General features: G+C 44.3%; 1 protein-coding gene across 1 annotated transcript; it reads left to right on the top strand.

Moving 5' to 3' along the window:
* Positions 1-12833: 12833 nt before the first annotated feature.
* LOC311145440 (putative E3 ubiquitin-protein ligase UBR7) lies at positions 12834-17681 on the top strand. The gene is made up of 12 exons (XM_084181678.1): positions 12834-12923; positions 13330-13447; positions 13979-14112; positions 14266-14326; positions 14423-14518; positions 14722-14775; positions 14912-15017; positions 15314-15462; positions 16095-16292; positions 16531-16696; positions 16812-16873; positions 17148-17681. Exons 2-12 carry the CDS (start codon positions 13331-13333, stop codon positions 17220-17222), a joined length of 1218 nt encoding a protein of 405 aa, XP_084037804.1. The 5' UTR covers positions 12834-12923; position 13330; the 3' UTR covers positions 17223-17681.
* The last annotated feature ends 2617 nt before the right edge of the window (positions 17682-20298 follow it).

Below are 20298 nucleotides of genomic sequence, written 5' to 3'. Positions count from 1 at the left end.
CGACGTCGCATACTGGAGAGGAGGAGCAGGAGTAGACTTGTCCCATACCTACTCATTCAAGGGTTTTTCTTTATTTAAATTTTTTTTTACATTGTAGAATAATTGATATATTAATTTTTATGTTTATTTTAATGACTAAAGTGTTCCACCCCAATAGTGTATAAATGTGTAAACTGTGTTAGAGTTATAAGAAAATAGAACCACTAACAGGGAAGCGGAGGAACAATTTATAGAGATAAAGAAGTTGCTAACTTACCCAAACAGTCTTAAGCTTTTCCTAAATATGACAGGCCTTTTACCCAAACGGTAGACTGTAGGGAGGGATATATGACATTAGTCTTGACATGGTGATGAAGGAGATTTTTTAGTGGACTATGAGATAACTGGGTGAAGTGGGAATCTGACCTAGGGTCGAATTACTCGCTCTTACTTAAATCCATGGCTGTACTATGTTATCAGTGACTGAAAGCAGACTGTGGCCTTTTGCTTCTCTCCTCAAACAAAGTGGAATAAGTGGCCTGGAATGAGCAGAGTTAAACCTTTGTGTCTCCTTGGCTATCTTCTTGATTGATTACAGCATGATGGGGTGGGGTTTGAGTATGTTTGAAAGATTTAAGTATAGACCTGTGATGTCCAACAATCAGTCTTCAGGTCAAGCCCGGGAGAGCCGGGGTTGAACAGAGTTTAAACTAAACATGAGTGTTTTTACAAGATAAGGGATTGATTGATTGTATTACTATTGATTCTGAACTGAATAAAAGTCGAATTTAGCCGCCATAATGGACAAAAGAAGTAGGCGGAGCGATAAAGAAGCAAGGGGCAGTCTCGAAAGAAGGGATATGGCATAAGGATAATTTACCAATATTACCTAAGTGATTGTTTAGAGATGTGGCAATATTGACACATGGGCAAAGCCATGTGTCAACAGGGGGGATGATGGTAGATATTAGGATTAAAGATAACTAGATGGAGGAGAGGACTAAATACTTTAAAGATATATATATATTTAGATACAGTCTAGAAAGAAAATACTAATATGAACGGTATGATTAGAGAGGGGTTAAGGAAAACACACAGGAGCGCAGGAAGAAATTGGGTACAATGTCTACCGATAGTGTTAATGTCGATCAAGATAACTCCAGATAAAGAAGGGTTATTGCCATTTGAGAAAGTATTTGGTAGACCATACAGAATGCCAGAGTTAGGAGGACAAGAGCAGGCAGAGATAGAGACTGAGAGCACTCTAGCCGAACACATGAGAAGGTTGGTTATTAACCACACCCGTATGTCAAAGGTTTTGTGCCCCACAGGTGAACTAAAGGAGAAGGTGACCCACTCTATCCAACCAGGTGACTGGTGTGGATCCAGTCCCTAAAGAAGAAAGACTGGAAGCAGGCCTGTTGGGAAGGGCCCTATCATGTTATATTAGTCACCGCCTTTGCCATTAGAATAGCAGAAAGAGCAACCTGGGTCCACATTACCCACTGCAAAAAGGTAAGAACACATGCAAGCACCACTGAACACACGCAGAGTTAGAGAGAAGAACTTGACCAATAAGTCCGGGGATCACCTCTGATAACGAAGATCTCCTACCCCGACCTATCATTACTGTAGTGTGTTCTTAGGGTGTGAGTATGGGGTAGTACCAAGCAGAAAAACCAAGGGCAGGAGAGGGTTGGCGGTTTTTGGGAATATGGATAACCCTGAGCTGCATCATAGTCTTGGCAATGTCAAGATCCACCACCACCCGCACCAATTACGCTATGCCCTTACCATTGTTGAGAAGTAAAAGAGAAGCGACCCGACATACTGACCGTCAAGGACGAGTAACCTACAAAATAGGAGTCAGAGAAGGGCAGACATTAGGATTCAAAATAAGGGTTAGGGACGTAGCCAACGGGTGGGGTACATGTCAACAAGCAACAGAATGGAATAATACCCCATCATATTTGTGTTTGGGCCCCATGGCGATTGTTCTTGGACTCAAGTGTTTAAACACACTTGGGGACGGGGATATGAGACCGGCCGGGACTGGACATCCAGATGGGGGTTAAAGAGAAACAAAGACATCACAAATTGTCAATTGGAAATAGTAGTAATGTGACTTACTTAGGTTCGGAAGCACAGGAGAGAATTCCGAACCTTACAGCCCCTGTAACCGATGTGTGGTGGGCGTGTACCAGTAAAGGCAGTATAAGGCAGACAAGGCCTGCGCCCAGGTTCTACTGGTTCAGCCAGTTAGAATTAGTGACCGGAAACCAAGGAGAGGGTTAAACAGATGTAGGAGGAGTTTTGACCAGAAGGAGAATAGCCCTATTTGGATGGATACAATTGGGATACCAAGGGGGTTACCGGATGAATACAAAGCTATGAATCAAGTATGGGAAGGATTTACTACAACGTTCTTTTGGTGGGTAACAATCAATAAAAATGTGGATTGGATTAATTATATATATTACAGCCAACAACGGTTTGTGAACCAGACTAGAGATGCAGTGAGGGGAATCTCAGATTAATTATCCGTCACCTCGCTCATGACTTGGCAAAATGGGTTGGCTCTAGATATGTTGCTGGCAGAAAAGGGTGTCTGTAGAATGTTGGGGGGCCATAATTGCACATTTATCCCCAACAACACAACACCAGACGGTGTTGTGGCAAGAGCTCTGATGGGGTTAACTCATCAGAGCTCATCAGACCCTCACAGTTTTGGGTGACATTAACCTCCCTACGTCTACCTTTGACTCATTTCTCTCTGCCTCCTTCTTTCCACTCCTCTCCTCTTTTGACCTCACCCTCCTCGTTTGTGAAGTCAAATGACACCGCTGGTCCTGCTCACACTGCCCTACCCTATGCTTTGACTTCTTTCTCCCCTCTCTCTCCAGATGAAATCTTGCGACTTGTGATGGCCGGCCGCTCAACAACCTGCCCGCTTGACCCTATCCCCTCCTCTCTTCTCCAGACCATTTCCGGAGACCTTCTCCCTTACCTCACCTCGCTCATCAACTCATCCTTGACTGCTGGCTATGTCCCTTCCGTCTTCAAGAGAGCGAGAGTTGCACCCCTTCTCAAAAAACCTACACTCGATCCCTCCGATGTCAACAACTACAGACCAGTATCCCTTCTTTCTTTTCTCTCCAAAACTCTTGAGCGTGCCGTCTTTAGCTAACTCTCTTGCTATCTCTCTCAGAATGACCTTCTTGATCCAAACCAGTCAGGTTTCAAGACTGGTCATTCAACTGAGACTGCTCTTCTCTGTGTCACGGAGGTTCTCCGCACTGCTAAAGCTAACTCTCTCTCCTCTGCTCTCATCCTTCTAGACCTATCTGCTGCCTTTGATACTGTGAACCATCAGATCCTCCTCTCCACCCTCTCCGAGTTGGGCATCTCCGGCGCGGCTCACTCTTGGATTGCGTCCTACCTGACAGGTCGCTCCTACCAGGTGGCGTGGCTAGAATCTGTCTCCGCACCACATGCTCTCACCACTGGTGTCCCCCAGGGCTCAGTTCTAGGCCCTCTCCTATTCTCTCTATACACCAAGTCACTTGGCTCTGTCATATCCTCACATGGCCTCTCCTATCATTGCTACGCAGACGACACACAATTTATCTTCTCCTTTCCCCCTTCTGATAACCAGGTGGCGAATCGCATCTCTGCATGTCTGGCAGACATATCAGTTTGGATGACGGATCACCACCTCAAGCTGAACCTCGGCAAGACGGAGCTGCTCTTCCTCCCGGGAAAGGACTGCCCGTTCCATGATCTCGCCATCGGAGTTGTCAACCGTGATCTCGCCATCACGGTTGACAACTCCGTTGTGTCCTCCTCCCTATCAGACTTTTCATCCTTCTACAAAATATACTTTCCTGCAACCCGCCTCACTCAATGTGGAACGGATTCTATTATTGACTTACCTTTTATCTAGAATCTCCAGTTGAAACTAGCTAGCCAGCTAACTAGCTACTTGCTATTAGCCACAGTTAGCGGTATTTCACCCAGAACATTGGATTTTTCTGCCGGAATAATTTAATCACTGGACATTAATCATCGGATCGCAACTAGCTAGCCGCAACCGCAACCGTTGCTGTTTGGCTAATCACCACTGCCCCCGATGCAAGCACCAGTTAGCCTCGAGCTAGCCTAGAGCCAGGTCCATATCCCGGCTATCTACCTCTCGGTCTACCGGACGGGAGTAGCCAGCTAACTAGCTACTTGCTATTAGCTACCGCTAGCAGTTTTTCACCATTGTCCGTGGCCTGCACCACCTACCAGCCAGCTCTAGCCTGGACTATTATTCGGCCAGTCTGCACTGTCTGCACAGCGCGTTATCGACCCAGAACATATCAGTTTTTCTGCCGGAATCACTGAATCACTGGACCTTTAACTCTGGATGTATTGCTACCAGCTAGCTGCAACAAAATGGACGTTGTGGTTTGGCTAATCATCCTGAGCTAGGCCCATCTCCCGGCTATCTACCTCTCTGTCAACCGGACGGGACCACCTAGTGTTGACACGGAGCCCCGCCGATCCTACACGACTGGTCTGCCGACGAAATCGTCTGATGTGGTTACAACAGGCTTCCCGTTACGACATCGACCATGAAGATTCCATCTGCTAGCCCCGGCCCGCTAGCACACGCTAGCCGTGGCCTCTTGCTCGCTAGTGCTTTAGCAGCCCCCGAACTACCTCCGACCTATCCTATTGCTGTTCACCGGACCTTATGATAACTCAGCTACACAGCTGATGCCTGCTGGACTGTTCCTTTTTACGGTACCGCATCCTGTTTATGTTTAGCCTCAGCCCAAACTGTGTCGTCATTACCAGCTGTTGTCTTAGCTCTCTCAAATTACACCTGTGATTGCTTTATGCCTCTCTCCCATGTCAATATGGTTTGCTTATTGCTGTTTCGGTTATTTCTAATTGTACTATTTCACTGTAGATCCCCCAGCCCAGCTAAACCTGCCTTAGATAGCTCCTTTGTCCCACCCCCCATACACGCGGAGACCGACTCAATCAGTGCCTCCAGTGATGCTATCTCTTTCATTGTTACCTAACGCTTAGGTTTACCTCCACTTTACTCATATCCTTCCATATCCTTGTCTGTACATAATGCCCTGAATCTTTTCTACAACGCCCGGAAATCGGCCCCCTTTATTCTATGTACCCAACGCACTAGAAGACCAGTTCTTAAAGCCTTTAGCCGTATCCTTATTCTAGTCCTCCTCTGTTCCTCTGGTGATGTAGAGGCTAACCCAGGCCCTGCAGCCCTCAGTATCACTCCTACTCCCCAGGCTCTATCATTTGTTGACTTCTGTAATCGCAAAAGCCTTGGTTTCTTGCATGTTAATATCAGAAGTCTACTTCCTAAGTTTGAGTTATTCACTGCGTTAGCACACTCCGCCAACCCTGATGTTCTAGCAGTGTCTGAATCCTGGCTTAGGAAGGCCACCAAAAATTCTGAAATTTCCATCCCCAACTATAAAATGTTCCGTCTAGATAGAACTGCCAAAGGGGGTGGAGTTGCAATCTACTGTAGAGATAGCCTGCAGAGCTCTATCATACTATCCAGGTCTGTGCCCAAACAGTTTGAGCTTCTACTTCTAAAAATCCACCTTTCCAGAAATAAGTCTCTCACTGTTACTGCTTGCTACAGACCCCCCTCAGCCCCCAGCTGTGCCCTGGACACCATATGTGAATTGATTGCCCCCCATTTATCCTCAGAGTTCGTACTGCTTGGTGACCTAAATTGGGATATGCTTAACACCCCGGCCATCCTACAATCCAAACTAGATGCCCTCAATCTCACACAAATTATCAACGAACCTGCCAGGTACAACCCTAAATCCGTAAACATGGGTACCCTCATAGATATCATCCTGACTAACTTACGCTCTAAATACACCTCCGCTGTCTTCAACCAGGATCTCAGCGATCACTGCCTTATTGCCTGCGTCCGTAACGGGTCCACGGTCAAACGACCACCCCTCATCACTGTCAAACGCTCCCTAAAACACTTTAGCGAGCAGGCCTTCCTAATTCACCTGGCCCAGGTATCCTGGATGGATATAGATCTCATTCCGTCAGTAGAGGATGCCTGGTTGTTCTTTAAAAGTAATTTCCTCTCAATCTTAAATAAACATGCCCCATTCAAAAAATACAGAACTAAGAACAGATATAGCCCCTGGTTCTCCTCAGACTTGACTGCCCTTGACCAGCACAAAAACATCCTGTGGCGTACTGTATTAGCATCAAATAGCCCCCGCGATATGCAATTTTTCAGGGAAGTTAGGAACCAATATACACAAGCAGTCAGGAAAGCAAAGGCTAACTTTTTCAAACAGAAATTTGCATCCTGTAGCACTAACTCCAAAAGGTTTTGGGACACTGTAAAGTCCATGGAGAATAAGAGCACTTCCTCCCAGCTGCCCACTGCACTGAGGCTAGGAAACACTATCACCACCGATAAATCTACAATAATCGAGAATTTCAACAAGCATTTTGCTACGGCTGGCCATGCTTTCCACCTGGCTACCACTACCCCAGCCACCAACTCTGCACCCTCCGCTGCAACTTGCCCATGCCCCCCCCACTTCTCCTTCACACAAATTCAGACAGCTGATGTTCTGAAAGAGCTGCAAAATCTGGACCCCTACAAATCAGCTGGGCTAGACAATCTGGACCCTTTCTTTCTAAAACTAGCCACCGAAATTGTCGCAACCCCTATTACTAGCCTGTTCAACCTCTCTTTCGTAACGTCTGAGATCCCCAGAGATTGGAAAGCTGCCGCGGTCATCCCCCTCTTCAAAGGGGGTGACACTCTAGATCCAAACTGTTACAGACCTATATCCATCCTGCCCTGCCTTTCGAAAGTATTTGAAAGCCAAGTTAACAAACAGATCACCGACCATTTCGAATCCCACCGTACCTTCTCCGCTATGCAATCCGGTTTCCGAGCTGGTCATGGGTGCACTTCAGCCACGCTCAAGGTCCTAAACAATATTATAACCGCGATCGATAATAGACAGTACTGTGCAGTCGTCTTCATCGACCTGGCCAAGGCTTTCGACTCTGTCAACCACCGCATTCTTATTGGCAGACTAAATAGCCTTGGTTTCTCAAATGACTGCCTCGCCTGGTTCACCAACTACTTCTCAGATAGAGTTCAATGTGTCAAATCGGAGGGCCTGTTGTCTGGACCTATGGTAGTCTCTATGGGGGTGCCACAGGGTTCAATTCTTGGGCCGACTCTTTTCTCTGTGTATATCAATGATGTCGCTCTTGCTGCTGGTGACTCTCAGATCCACCTCTACGCAGACGACAACATTTTGTATACATCTGGCCCTTCATTGGACACTGTGTTAACAAACCTCCAAACGAGCTTCAATGCCATACAACACTCCTTCAGTAGCCTCCAACTGCTCTTAAACACTAGTAAAACTAAATGCATGCTCTTCAATCGAAGGCTGCTGGCACCCGCCCACCCGACTAGAATAACTACTCTCGACGGGTCTGACCTAGAGTATGTGGACAACTACAAATACCTAGGTGCCTGGTTAGACTGTAAACTCTCCTTCCAGACTCACATTAAGAATCTCCAATCCAAAGTTAAATCTAGAATCGGCTTCCTATTTCGCAACAAAGCCTCCTTCACTCATGCTGCCAAACATGCCCTCGGAAAACTGACTATCCTACCGATCCTTGACTTCGGCGATGTCATTTACAAAATAGCCTCCAACACTCTACTCAGCAAATTGGATGTAGTCTATCACAGTGCCATCCGTTTTGTCTCCAAAGCCCCATACACTACCCACCACTGTGACCTGTACGCTCTTGTTGGCTGGTCCTCACTACATGTTCGTCGTCAAACCCACTGGCTCCAGGCCATCTATAAATCACTGCTAGGCAAATCCCCGCCTTATCTTAGCTCATTGGTCACCGTAGCAGCACCCACCCGTAGTCTGCGCTCCAGCAGGTATATCTCACTGGTCATCCCCAAAGCCAACACCTCCTTTGGCCGCCATTCCTTCCAGTTCTCTGCTGCCAATGACTGGAACTAATTGCAAAAATCTCTGAAGCTGGAGACTCTTATCTCCCTCACTAACTTTAAGCATCAGTTGTCAGAGCACCTTACCGATCACTGCACCTGTACACAGCCCATCTGAAATTAGCCCACCCAACTACCTCATCCCTATATTGTTATTTATTTTGCTCTTTTGCACCCCAGTATCTCTATTTGCACATCATCTCTTGCACATCTAGCATTCCAGTGTTAATACTAATTGTAATTATTTTGCACTATAGCCTATTTATTGCCTTACCTCCATAACTTGCTACATTTGCACACACTGTATATATATTTTCTGTTGTATTTTTGGACTTTATGTTTTTTTACCCCATATGTAACTCTGTGTTGTTGTTTTTATCGCACTGTTTTGCTTTATCTTTGCCAGGTCGCAGTTGTAAATGAGAACTTGTTCTCAACTGGCTTACCTGGTTAAATAAAGGTGAAATAATTTTTTTTTTTTTTTTTTTTAAAGAGTGCAAAGAACCTTGGCGTGACCCTGGACAACACCCTGTCGTTCTCCGCTAACATCAAGGCGGTGACCCGATCCTGTAGGTTCATGCTCTACAACATTCGCAGAGTACGACCCTGCCTTACACAGGAAGCGGCACAGGTCCTAATCCAGGCACTTGTCATCTCCCGTCTGGATTACTGCAACTCGCTGTTGGCTGGGCTCCCTGCCTGTGCCATTAAACCCCTACAACTCATCCAGAACGCCGCAGCCCGTCTGGTTTTCAAACTTCCCAAGTTCTCTCACGTCACCCCGCTCCTCCGCACACTCCACTGTCTTCCAGTTGAAGCCTGCATCTGCTACAAGACCATGGTGCTTGCCTACGGAGCTGTGAGGGGAACGGCACCTTCGTACCTTCAGGCTCTGATCATTCCCTACACCCAAACGAGGGCATTGTGTTAATCAACCTCTGGCCTGCTGGCCCCCCTACCTCTGCGGAAGCACAGTTCCCGCTCAGCCCAGTCAAAACTGTTCGCTGCTCTGGCACCCCAATGGTGGAACAAGCTCCCTCACGACGCCAGGACAGCGGAGTCACTCACCACCTTCCGGAGACACTTGAAACCCCACCTCTTTAAGGAATACCTGGGATAGGATAAAGTAATCCTTCTACCCCCCCTTACCCCACCCCAAAGAAAAAAAAAATATATATTGTAAAGTGGTTGTCTCACTGGCTATCATAAGGTGAATGCACCAATTTGTAAGTCGCTCTGGATAAGAGCGTCTGCTAAATGACGAAAATGTAAATGTAAATGTTAACATCTTTAAGCAATGAGTGGGCTGAGAATTCTGGAATCAATACCTCTGCGACCGGATGGTTTGATGAAATGTTTGGGAAATGGAAAACTATAGTAGCCACAATTTTGGGGGCAGTTATTGCCTGTATGGGTACACTTGTATTATGTGGTTGTTGTCTTATTCCCTGTGTCCGAGGGTTGGTGAGTAAGGAGTTGGAGATGCAGTGTCTCAACAGATGATGAGATATGGACCGACTCTGGACTCTGACCAGTGGAATGTGAAAAACGATCCTCCAGGCTTGGTGGATAATGAGGACTTTGACCCTGATAATCTGCAATTAGATAAAACTGTTATTGGTTCTGACGTGTGAAGGTCATAGGGAAAATCTCAAAAAGAGGACCTATGATTGGAAGTAGATAATAGAACTAATCTCTGAGGTTAATCATGCTTGTAAATACATTTATCCTGATGGTGTAAACATTTAGTCATGTTTACACCATCACATGACTAAAGTGTTCCACCCCGATAGTGTATAAATGTGTAAACTGTGTTAGAGTTATAAGAAAATAGAACCACTAACAGGGAAGATGTTAGAAACTGTTGGAGACGAGCATTCCATAGTAAGGGGTCCACCTAGAAACTGCTGAAACATTCTATACTGTGGAAAGTTACAGGCCGCCTAAAGGTGGGCGGAGCAAAGTCCTTTGTGTGGACGCATATAAAAAGGCTGTGTGTTTTTTTTTAGCGGGAGAGCGCTCTCATTAATAAAATGGCTGATCCCTTGCAGACTGGAGAATTTGTTTAATTCATTCTTAACTAGAGTCTTACACCCTCTGGGGATTATTCAATATACAGAAGATAGCCCTATTTGGTAAAAGACCAAGTCCATATTATGGCAAGAACAGCTCAAATAAGCAAAGAGAAACGACAGTCCATCATTACTTTAAGACATGAAGGTCAGTCAATACGGAACATTTCAAGAACTTTGAAAGTTTCTTCAAATGCAGTCACAAAAACCATCAAGCGCTATGATGAAACTGGCTCTCATGAGGACCGCCACAGGAATGGAAGACCCAGAGTTACCTCTGCTGCAGAGGATAATTAGAGTTCATTAGAGTTACCAGCCTCAGAAATTGCAGCCCAGATAAATGCTTCACAGAGTTCAAGTAACAGACACATCTCAACATCAACTGTTCAGAGGAGACTGTGTGAATCAGGCCTTCATGGTCAAATTGCTGCAAAGATACCACTGCTAAAGGACACCAATAAGAAGAGACTTGCTTGGGCCAAGAAAAACAAACAATGGACATTAGACCGGTGGAAATGTGTCCTTTGGTCTGGAGTCCAAATTTGCGATTTTTGGTTCAAACCGCTGTGTCTTTGTGAGACGCGGTGTGGATGAACGGATGATCTCCGCATGTGTAGTTCCCACCGTAAAGTATGGAGGAGGAGGTGTTATGGTGTGGGGGTGCTTTGCTGGTGACACTGTCTGTGATTTATTTAGAATTCAAGGCACACTTAACCAGCATGGCTACCACAGCATTCTGCAGCGATACGCCATCCCATCTGGTTTGCGCTTAGTGGGACTATCATTTGTTTTTCAACAGGACAATGACCCAACACACCTCCAGGCTGTGTAAGGGCTATTTGACCAAGAAGGAGAGTGATGGAGTGCTGCATCAGATGACCTGGCCTCCACAATCCCCCGACCTCAACCCAATTGAGATGGTTTGGGATGAGTCGGACGGCAGAGTGAAGGAAAAGCAGCCAACAAGTGCTCAGCATATGTGGGAACTCCTTCAAGACTGTTGGAAAAGCATTCCAGGTGAAGCTGGTTGAGAGAATGCCAAGAGTGTGCAAAGCTGTCATCAAGGCAAAGGGTGGCTATTTGAAGAATCTCAAATATAAAATATATTTTGATTTGTTTAACACTTTTTTTGGTTACTACATGGTTCCATATGTCTTATTTTATAGTTTGATGTCTTCACTGTTATTCTACAATGTAAAGAAAAACCCTTGAATGAGTAGGTGTGTCCAAACTTTTGACTGGTACTGTAGTACCTAACATCTGATTTGGACCAAACTCTTTTCTAACAATGACTAAAGAAATGGTCAAAAGCCACCCACGGACCCCCCACACCAAACCCACCCCAACAACCAGTATACAGTATCAGTTCTCTATGTCTGACAAGTAGTATGGAGCTGCTGCTCTGAGTTTTGTTTCTGAGGCTCTGAGTATTGCTTCTTCGTCCTATATAATGTATTCTCCGTGAATTTGGTGATTTTTTATGGAGGACTAAAAGTGCCACAATTAAATAAATAAATACACCATTAAATAATTACTTAAATGTGTCATTAATTAATTAAAATTAGAATTAAATACATAAATGTGTTATTAAATGTGTCATTAATTAATTCAAATACCGATTCATTTTATGTAAAATACATATATAATAATTTCACTATTTACATTTACATTTCATGGTCCTGCGTTGGAGTGCTTCCTGAATTACTTAAAACTGTCAAACTGACCCATCAAAAGTTGGTAGGCGGAACCTAACGCCTGATTGGTTACCCTCTGCATCAAGCCAAGACAAATCAATTCCGGATAATGTCAGCAGGTCCTGCTTCTACATCCTCTGCTAAGTTTAAAATGTCTCTAACCAACTCCCTGGAAAGTTCACGGAGATCCTCCATTGTCTCTATCCAGGTTGGCCTACTCTACTTCAGACCAAAGCAATGGATCAGACTAGATTCGCGTTAGCCCCGCCCACTGACTTTGATGGGTCAGTTTGACAGTTTTAAGTAATTCATGAATCACTGCAATGCAGGATCATGAAATGTAAATGTAAATAGTGAAATAATTATATATGTATTTTACATAAAATGAATCGGTATTTGAATTAATTAATGACACATTTAATAACACATTTATGTATTTAATTCAAATTTTAATTAATTAATGACACATTTAAGTAATTATTTAATGGTGTATTTATTTATTTAATTGTGGCACTTTTAGTCCTCCATAATTTTTTCCCCCCCTCTGTTCAGAGAAATTAGTCATTGAATTTAGGTTGATGTCCCATCCGATATCCTGACATTACCACGTTCTGACCACTAGATGGTGCTGTTCCTGCTAGTAGGTGTTTTCTTTTTTAGTATATTCAGAATTATCCTGCAGATTGGGGTTTATTGTTTGATAGAGAAGTCAGAGACTGGCAGTTTATATATGTTTTACTTTATTTATTGTGGAACTAAATTATCTATTTCTCATGTTGTGCATGGCCATATATTTCAGCATGTCTGTAATTACAGTTCCAGTAGTCTCACATATTATGAGGAAGGTACTGTCCTGTTTAAAATACTCAAGAAGCTATGCTTGCTTACTTTTTACTTCATGTAATCATGAAACAAACACAGGGGAATGCTACAAGAAATGTAATCTTGTTTAGACTGATTGAGCATCATTGTAATGCCGTACAAAATAATTACGTTACTCATCGACGTCACAGTTGCGTGACTTCACTTGGCCAACGTCGCAGTCACAATACAGCCTGAAAAATCTTTGTTCTGTCGCAGACTTGCAAGTGTCTTATAAGCCATTTCGCTCGCCAGGTAAGTAGCTACTAGCAAGTAAGTAGCTCTCTTTAGTTAGTAGCTATATAATTCAAAGTTATCTCCAAATACTACTATAAAGATGACAACGAAGCATGCTTCTAGTCGAATAATTGAATGTTAGCTAGCAGAATATGTTGTTAGTTAGCTAGCTAAATTAGCTAGCTTGTCTGACAGAATGTTTTGAATATCCCAGCAGACAGTTGGATGTTATTTTGTTGCAATCAGTCAGGTGAGATGGCTACAAGTGTGGCAGAGTTCAAATGTATGTACACTACATTGTTTGTGACTTTGGCCGTAGTGTTGATATCCTTACTTCCCCCACGTGGTCCCTGACTGAAGAATGTAGTTATGTGCATATGTACATCCATTTGTGTGTTTGAGTGGGTTTTTATTTTGTTCCAAGGATGTCGGTGAACGAGGAGCGCACTGTGACCATACAGGACATACTGGAAGACGAGGAGCTGCAAGAGGCTTATGCAGTGTTGGCTGGAAGTGATCCAGATAATTGTTCCTATCCCCAGGTAAAGATGCTGCCTGCCCCACATCTGTAGTGTGTATCGCCACATCCAGAGAACTGCCACTGACCCCAGGTTCAGTGTGGCCTTTTGTGTCTTTTTTCTGTTACTATGATATGTCATCAGGGACCTCAACCAATCGAGCCACGACCTGTTCTCCCCGCTTCCATCACTCAGATGCGGGCAGTACAGGAGCATCATGGCTAAAACTAACACACTGACAAATAGCTTCTACCCCCAGACCATCAAGCTGCTGAATAGACACCACTAGTCCGCTACCTGCAACTCCTGCACCCTCCATTTTATTTTCTTCCCCCACCCTAAACTGACAATTACCCTGCCCACACCCCAATGGGCATTTATATTTATCATTGTCACAGTTGTAAATATGTATACATTATTTTTTATTATTATATCATTCACACCTGCACTGTTGGAGCTCAGAGCTTAAGCATTTCACAGTACACTGCAATTACATCTGTGACCCTGTGCGTGTGACTAAATAAAAAATACAATATCTATTCTATTGTGTTACAGGGATACTTGAAGAGACAGGCTGTTTTTTCCTGCAGCACTTGCACACCCATAGGGGTAGAACCTGCTGGGCTCTGCCTTGCCTGCACCAACCATTGCCATGATGGGCATGACATATTTGAGCTCTACACAAAAAGGTATGAACCTGATGCAAAGGGACGTTCACAAATTCCAGGAGTACAAATAACACTAGGGGTCAGGTAGCTGTTTACATTTCCATACTCATTGTAGGACTTGTTGAGGTCTTGACGTTGCATATTCCTTATTTGCTTCTATTTGTTTGCATGTAGGAATTTCCGCTGTGATTGTGGAAACAGCAAGTTTGGCGAGTTTAAGTGCCAGCTAAGTCCTGTAAGTGTCCTAATGTCCTATCTACCCCTCAGCCATGTCATCCTGACAGCTGAAAACATTGTTGCTTGATTTCCATTGTTCCTTTTCCCTTTGCAGGGCAAAGACCAACAAAACACTAAAAACCATTACAATCACAACTTCCATGGCTGTTACTGTACCTGTGACAGACCTTACCCAGACACTGACGATCAGGTATGGATTTAATTCCAGCATTACGAATCATTCCCTTTCTCCATAAATTAATACATGTTTTAATTCTGTCTGAATCATAGGCTTTGTTGATATGCTTGGTCTCTAGGATTCAGTTCATGTGTTGTTGAAAGAATGATGGATATGTCATTCCTCATCACAAAACACCCTCTCATGCTTCCCTCCCCCCCACACCCACCCATAAGGTTAATGAGGATATGATTCAGTGCATCATCTGTGAGGACTGGTATCATCCCAGGGTATGTATTGGGGGCAACATCATGATTGTTTTCAGGTGTCTTTCGAGATCTAAACTATGTTCGCTGGGATAATGGTTTTGATACAAAGACAGGAATGATTACTCCTCCTTGACCATGTGGGCATTCTCTGTGACAGCACCTGGGTTGTACGGTGGAAGACTCGGAGGAACTGCAGGAGATGGTGTGTGAGACCTGCATGAACAAAGCCCCCTTCCTCTGGACATACGCCGCCCACTTCGCAGGTGTGTTATATCCCTCCCACTGACGGAAGGAGGCAGCTAGGGATCCAGAGCACTGGGCTTGGGTTACACCTCCCCCCACCATAAATGGGTACTACTTATGAAAGTAAATCTCTTCCCCCTTCGAACTAGCTAAAGATGGGAGATATCAGTCTTCTTCATCTAGGGATAATTTGGGTTAGGTTTTTAGTGCACAGACAGTGACAATGAATTGGACCTGATCACTATACAATGTCATACCCTTTATGAACATCCTGCAGTTAAAACAATGGCAATGTATGTTGTTTTTTTCTGCCAAGAACCTCCCGTGGTCAAAGTGAGCCCCTGTAAAGAGGAGGTTGAAGTGAACGTGGAGGAAGATAAGGAGCCAGAGGAGAAGAGGGATGAGCCCTGTAAGAACGGGGGCGAGGGGTCCTCCACCAGCCCCAGCTGTCAGAAACAGGAGAAGGTAAGGAGAGCCAAGCTTTGACTTCTACAATTGCGTTTGAAACCCAGACTCCTAAGTGCATGACTCACCACTTGCACCAAGCAAATGGGAATGACATCAGGGTGAGGAGAGGAACTCTCTCTGTACTGTTGGCTGTGTTTCCATTGAAGGCAGACATAAACACCCATCTATACTTAAGCAGACATTTGGTTAACACTGCCTGCTAAACCAATTCATACATTCTTCAAGAGTCATCCACTCAGCTATTTGGTGTGATTTGCAGTGCATGTCACCTGACTCTCAGCAGATGGCAGTGGAGGGTAATGTATTGGGCGGATGCAGACAGTGGACTCCTGTTCCTGTTGTGCTGCCCTCTCCTCTGGGTAATTAGGGAAGAAATTATCCATGGGACACAGATTCCCCTGCTCTGGGGACTGGCTTGGCCAGGCTTCACAGCTCAGCTTACTGTAAACAAGACTGATTTCATCAGCCCACCCTCTCATCGTGTCAACTCCTATTAGAGAGCTTGTGTGTCACCAGAGTGTCGCCTCCACGGGGGATCGGTCCCTCTCTTCCTCCTCGTTCTCCAGTAACACAATCCTGAAAAGCCTAAAATGTAATGCATGTTTTCTCCCTTGCTGTCTTCTGTCCAGAAGCAGGCTATAAATGGGAGGACTGCCTGCAAACGGACTCACCAGGAGATGACAGGCCTTCCTGTGAAGAGCCAGGCCAAGACTGTGTACTGCAGGCTGAGGGAGCTGAAGACCCAGGGCCTGGAGAGAGCTAGGGAAGGGGCTGTGTTCTGGCCTTACCACTGGAGAGCCAAGCTGTGCACCTGCGTCAGCTGCAAGGTGGGTCACTAAAGATGCTTCTCTCTTGACTGTTTTTTGCCGTGACTGATTTCAAAAACAGTGCAGCCACTGTTTTTAGCTATTTGATGTGGAACAAATAGATTGCTGTAGCTAACTGTTTCATTGAGTTGTATTTGAGGTAGTTATAGACTTTACTGACCGTTCAGCACATTGTAGTGTCAGCCCTTTGGATTGGATAAAGAGCTGTTTTCATTGTATGTTTGGTGTTTCTGCTCAGAGGGCCTACGTCGATGCGGGAGTGCAGTTCCTGCTGGATGAGTCAGACACTGTCCTGGCCTACGAGAACAGAGGCACTATAGAGCAAGGAACTGCTAGTCTCGACAGTCTACTCATGTCAGGCCTGAGTACTCTGGACCGTGTGCAGCAACTGGAGATAGTTTACCGTAAGGATGGGGACCATCTTTTTCATTCCTTTTGTTTGGCAGTTATTAACTGTAGATGTAACCTAACACGGTGGGTTTCTAACCATTTGATGAAGTAAAATGTTCCTTCATTCAGAGTTCAATGAGATGCAGACTGAACTGATGGCGTTCCTACGGCAGATTGCTGATGAAGGAAAGGTGAGGATCTGTATGTTTGTTTGCAGAGGACAAAATGTCTGGCGGTAATTCCAGAATGTTTCCAATAATTCTGAGAGCACATGAACCCAGCATAGGAAACCAATATAATTTATGAGCAGCAGTCCATAGGTTACTTGTCACGTCAGCTCTTGCTTGATTGTCATTGATCTGCTTGGGCCCAAACAATAGCTGAAAAGCCGAACAAGCACTGCTGACAAGTACTTTGGTCATTTACCTCTAACCTCGATTGAACCACTCCTCCCCTCTCCCTCAGGTTGTCACAGCAGAGGCCATCCACCAGTTCTTTGGGGAGCTGATGTCCAGGAAGAGGCGGCAGATGAACAGCTGATGTCATTCTGCCCCTCAGTGTCCTGTTGTCTACTTGTTTTTTAATGTTACTTTGGGGTCATAGCAAAACAACAATTCTATGTCCCTCAAACACCTTCTGCTTTAAATAAAAGTGCTGCTATAAAATATGCTGTTACTGAGGTTTGAAGTTGAATAATTTGCTAAAAGGTTGTTCTTGAATGGGTCTCCATGGATTTCAAATGGTGTTCCTTGTCTTGTGAGAAGCTGAACGACCGTGCAAGTTAGCATGCTGTCAGCGGGCTTGGAGAGTAGCTGATGGAATTTAGTCATTTTAATCATGGACTTAAGACTTAATGTACCTAATAACACAAAGTTTTCATTAGACTTTCATAATGTGACACCCGATGAGGATGCACTGCCATTCATATTGAAACGTAACCATTTGATGGTGTCACTGGTATTCCTGAAAATTAAACATTTTGGAATAGTTCATCCAGCATACTGTGTGATGTGATTCTACAGCTACCGATCATCCAAATACCAGAAGGTACTCGTAGATGCTTTACAAGGTTGAACTAAATGATTTACCAGTCCAGAATTATAATGAAGCAGTTTATTTCGAAGATGCCCAAGTTCATCACTGTTATGCACCTTTTGAGTTAACAGTAGAAAAATAGAACCAGTAAAACCAAATACAATTTAGTACAGGGATCTACAAAAGTCTTTACATAGATTGTACAGTGGACCTGTTCAATTAGAAAGTTCAACATACAATCAACCACAAAGTTCCAGAGGCTTCAATTTCAAAGGTACCTAAACACAAAGACAACGTACACAAATAACTAGCTACATGACTTTTACCAAGGGCTATTTGATGCAGGCTGGTAAGCTGGTAGAAAAGGCTTGCATAGGACATCAGTCACTTCTCCAATAAAAGCCCAGCCTCTGGCAGGGGAAGGCACTGACTTCTACAGTAAAGAGCAAACGGAGGATGTGGAGTTTTTTTATTCATGGGAACACTGTCCTGGAAAATAAAGCAACTAACCAACATAAACATGAGGAGGAATCTAAAGTTTTGCATTTTTTCCCCCCATGAAGCAAACTGGATGGAAAAAAGGGTTCTCTGCCCAGCAGCTTCATTACCACAATGCAGAGCGAATATCCAGTGAAAATCTCACTTTTAAAAGTGCATACTGTTAACTCGTATCCAAATAATGTTGTTGACTTGTCCTACAGTGGGGGAAGAAAGTAGTTGATCCCCTGCTGATTTTTTTTGTGTATGTTTTCCCACTGACAAAGAAATGATCAGTCTATAAATGGTAGGTTTATTTGAACTGTGAGAGACAGAATAACAACAACAAAATCCAGAAAAACACATGTCAAAAATGTTATAAATAGATTTGCATTTTAATGAGGGAAATAAGTATTTGACCCCCTCTCAATCAAAGATTTCTGGCTCCCAGGTGTCTTTTATACAGGTAACGAGCTGAGATTGGGAGCACACTCTTAAAGGGAGTGCTCCTAATCTCAGTTTGTTACCTGTATAAAAGACACCTGTCCACAGAATCAATCAATCAGATTCCAAACTCTCCACCATGGCCAAGACCAAAGAGCTCTACAAGGATGTCAGGGACAAGATTGTAGACCTACACAAGGCTGGAATGGGCTACAAGACCATTGCCAAGCAGCTTGGTGAGAAGGTGACAACAGTTGATGCGATTATTCGCAAATGGAAGAAACACAAAAGAACTGTCAATCTCCCTCAGCCTGGGGCTCCATGCAAGATCTCACCTCGTGGAGTTGCAATGATCATGAGAACGGTGAGGAATCAGCCCAGAACTACACGGGAGGATCTTGTCATTGATCTCAAGGCAGCTGGGACCATATTCACAAAGAAAACAAATGGTAACACACTACGCAGTGAAGGACTGAAATCCTGCAGCGCCTGCAAGGTCCCGCTGCTCAAGAAAGCACATATACATGCCCGTCTGAAGTTTGCCAATGAACATCTGAATGATTCAGAAGAGAACTGGGTGAAAGTGTTGTGGTCAGATGAGACCAAAATCGAGCTCTTTGGCATCAACTCAACTCGCCGTGTTTGGAGGACGAGGAACGCTGCCTCTGACCCCAAGAACACCATCCCCACCGTCAAACATGGAGGTGGAAACATTATGATTTGGGGGTGTTTTTCTGCTAAGGGGACAGGACAACTTCACCGCATCAAAGGGACGATGGACGGGGCCATGTACCGTCAAATCTTGGGTGAGAACCTCCTTCCCTCAGCCAGGGCATTGAAAATGGGTCGTGGATGGGTATTCCAGCATGACAATGACCCAAAACACACGGCCAAGGCAACAAAGGAGTGGCTCAAGAAGAAGCACATTAAGGTCCTGGAGTGGCCTAGCCAGTCTCCAGACCTTAATCCCATAGAAAATCTGTGGAGGGAGCTGAAGGTTCGAGTTGCCAAACGTCAGCCTCGAAACCTTAATGACTTGGAGAAGATCTGCAAAGAGGAGTGGGACAAAATCCCTCCTGAGATGTGTGCAAACCTGGTGGCCAACTACAAAAAACGTCTGACCTCTGTGATTGCCAACAAGGGTTTTGCCACCAAGTACTAAGTCATGTTTTGCAGAGGGGTCAAATACTTATTTCCCTCATTAAAATGCAAATCAATTTATAACATTTTTGACATGCGTTTTTCTGGATTTTTTTGTTTGTTATTCTGTCTCTCACTGTTCAAATAAACCTACCATTAAAATTATAGACTGATCATGTCTTTGTCAGTGGGCAAACGTACAAAATCTGCAGGGGATCAAATACTTTTTTTCCCCTCACTGTATACTCATGTGGCAAAAGCATTTTAAAAAAAAACACAAAACCCCACCTGAAACTTTTCACAGGCTGTTTAAAAAATGCTTGCTATTTCCTTATAGGACATGTCATCTCCCTGAGGAGGATGAGCTGGCCAATCAGCGGTCTACTCGCGCAATATTATTAATGACTGGTATACGCCAACACCATTCCAACACAAAGCTGCTTTTTAACATACTTAATTATAATTTTTTTGGAAGGAAAACTCATATTGTAAGTAATTATAGGTCATATTTCATAGAAAT

The sequence above is a fragment of the Coregonus lavaretus genome (assembly GCF_964263955.1).
Source record: "Coregonus lavaretus genome assembly, chromosome: 18".
Classification (NCBI taxonomy): domain Eukaryota; kingdom Metazoa; phylum Chordata; class Actinopteri; order Salmoniformes; family Salmonidae; genus Coregonus; species Coregonus lavaretus.
The sequence above is the reverse complement of the archived record's forward strand: the minus strand, read 5'-3'. Positions and strand labels throughout refer to the sequence as shown.

Excerpts from the sequence above, each read along its gene's own strand:
- LOC311145440 (XM_084181678.1), top strand. The coding sequence starts at position 13,331 with ATGTCGGTGAACGAGGAGCGCACTGTGACCATACAGGACATACTGGAA. Across the intron at positions 14,113-14,265 it reads TTTGAGCTCTACACAAAAAG|GAATTTCCGCTGTGATTGTG; the intron begins GTATGAACCTGA and ends GTTTGCATGTAG. Across the intron at positions 16,293-16,530 it reads GCACCTGCGTCAGCTGCAAG|AGGGCCTACGTCGATGCGGG; the intron begins GTGGGTCACTAA and ends GTTTCTGCTCAG.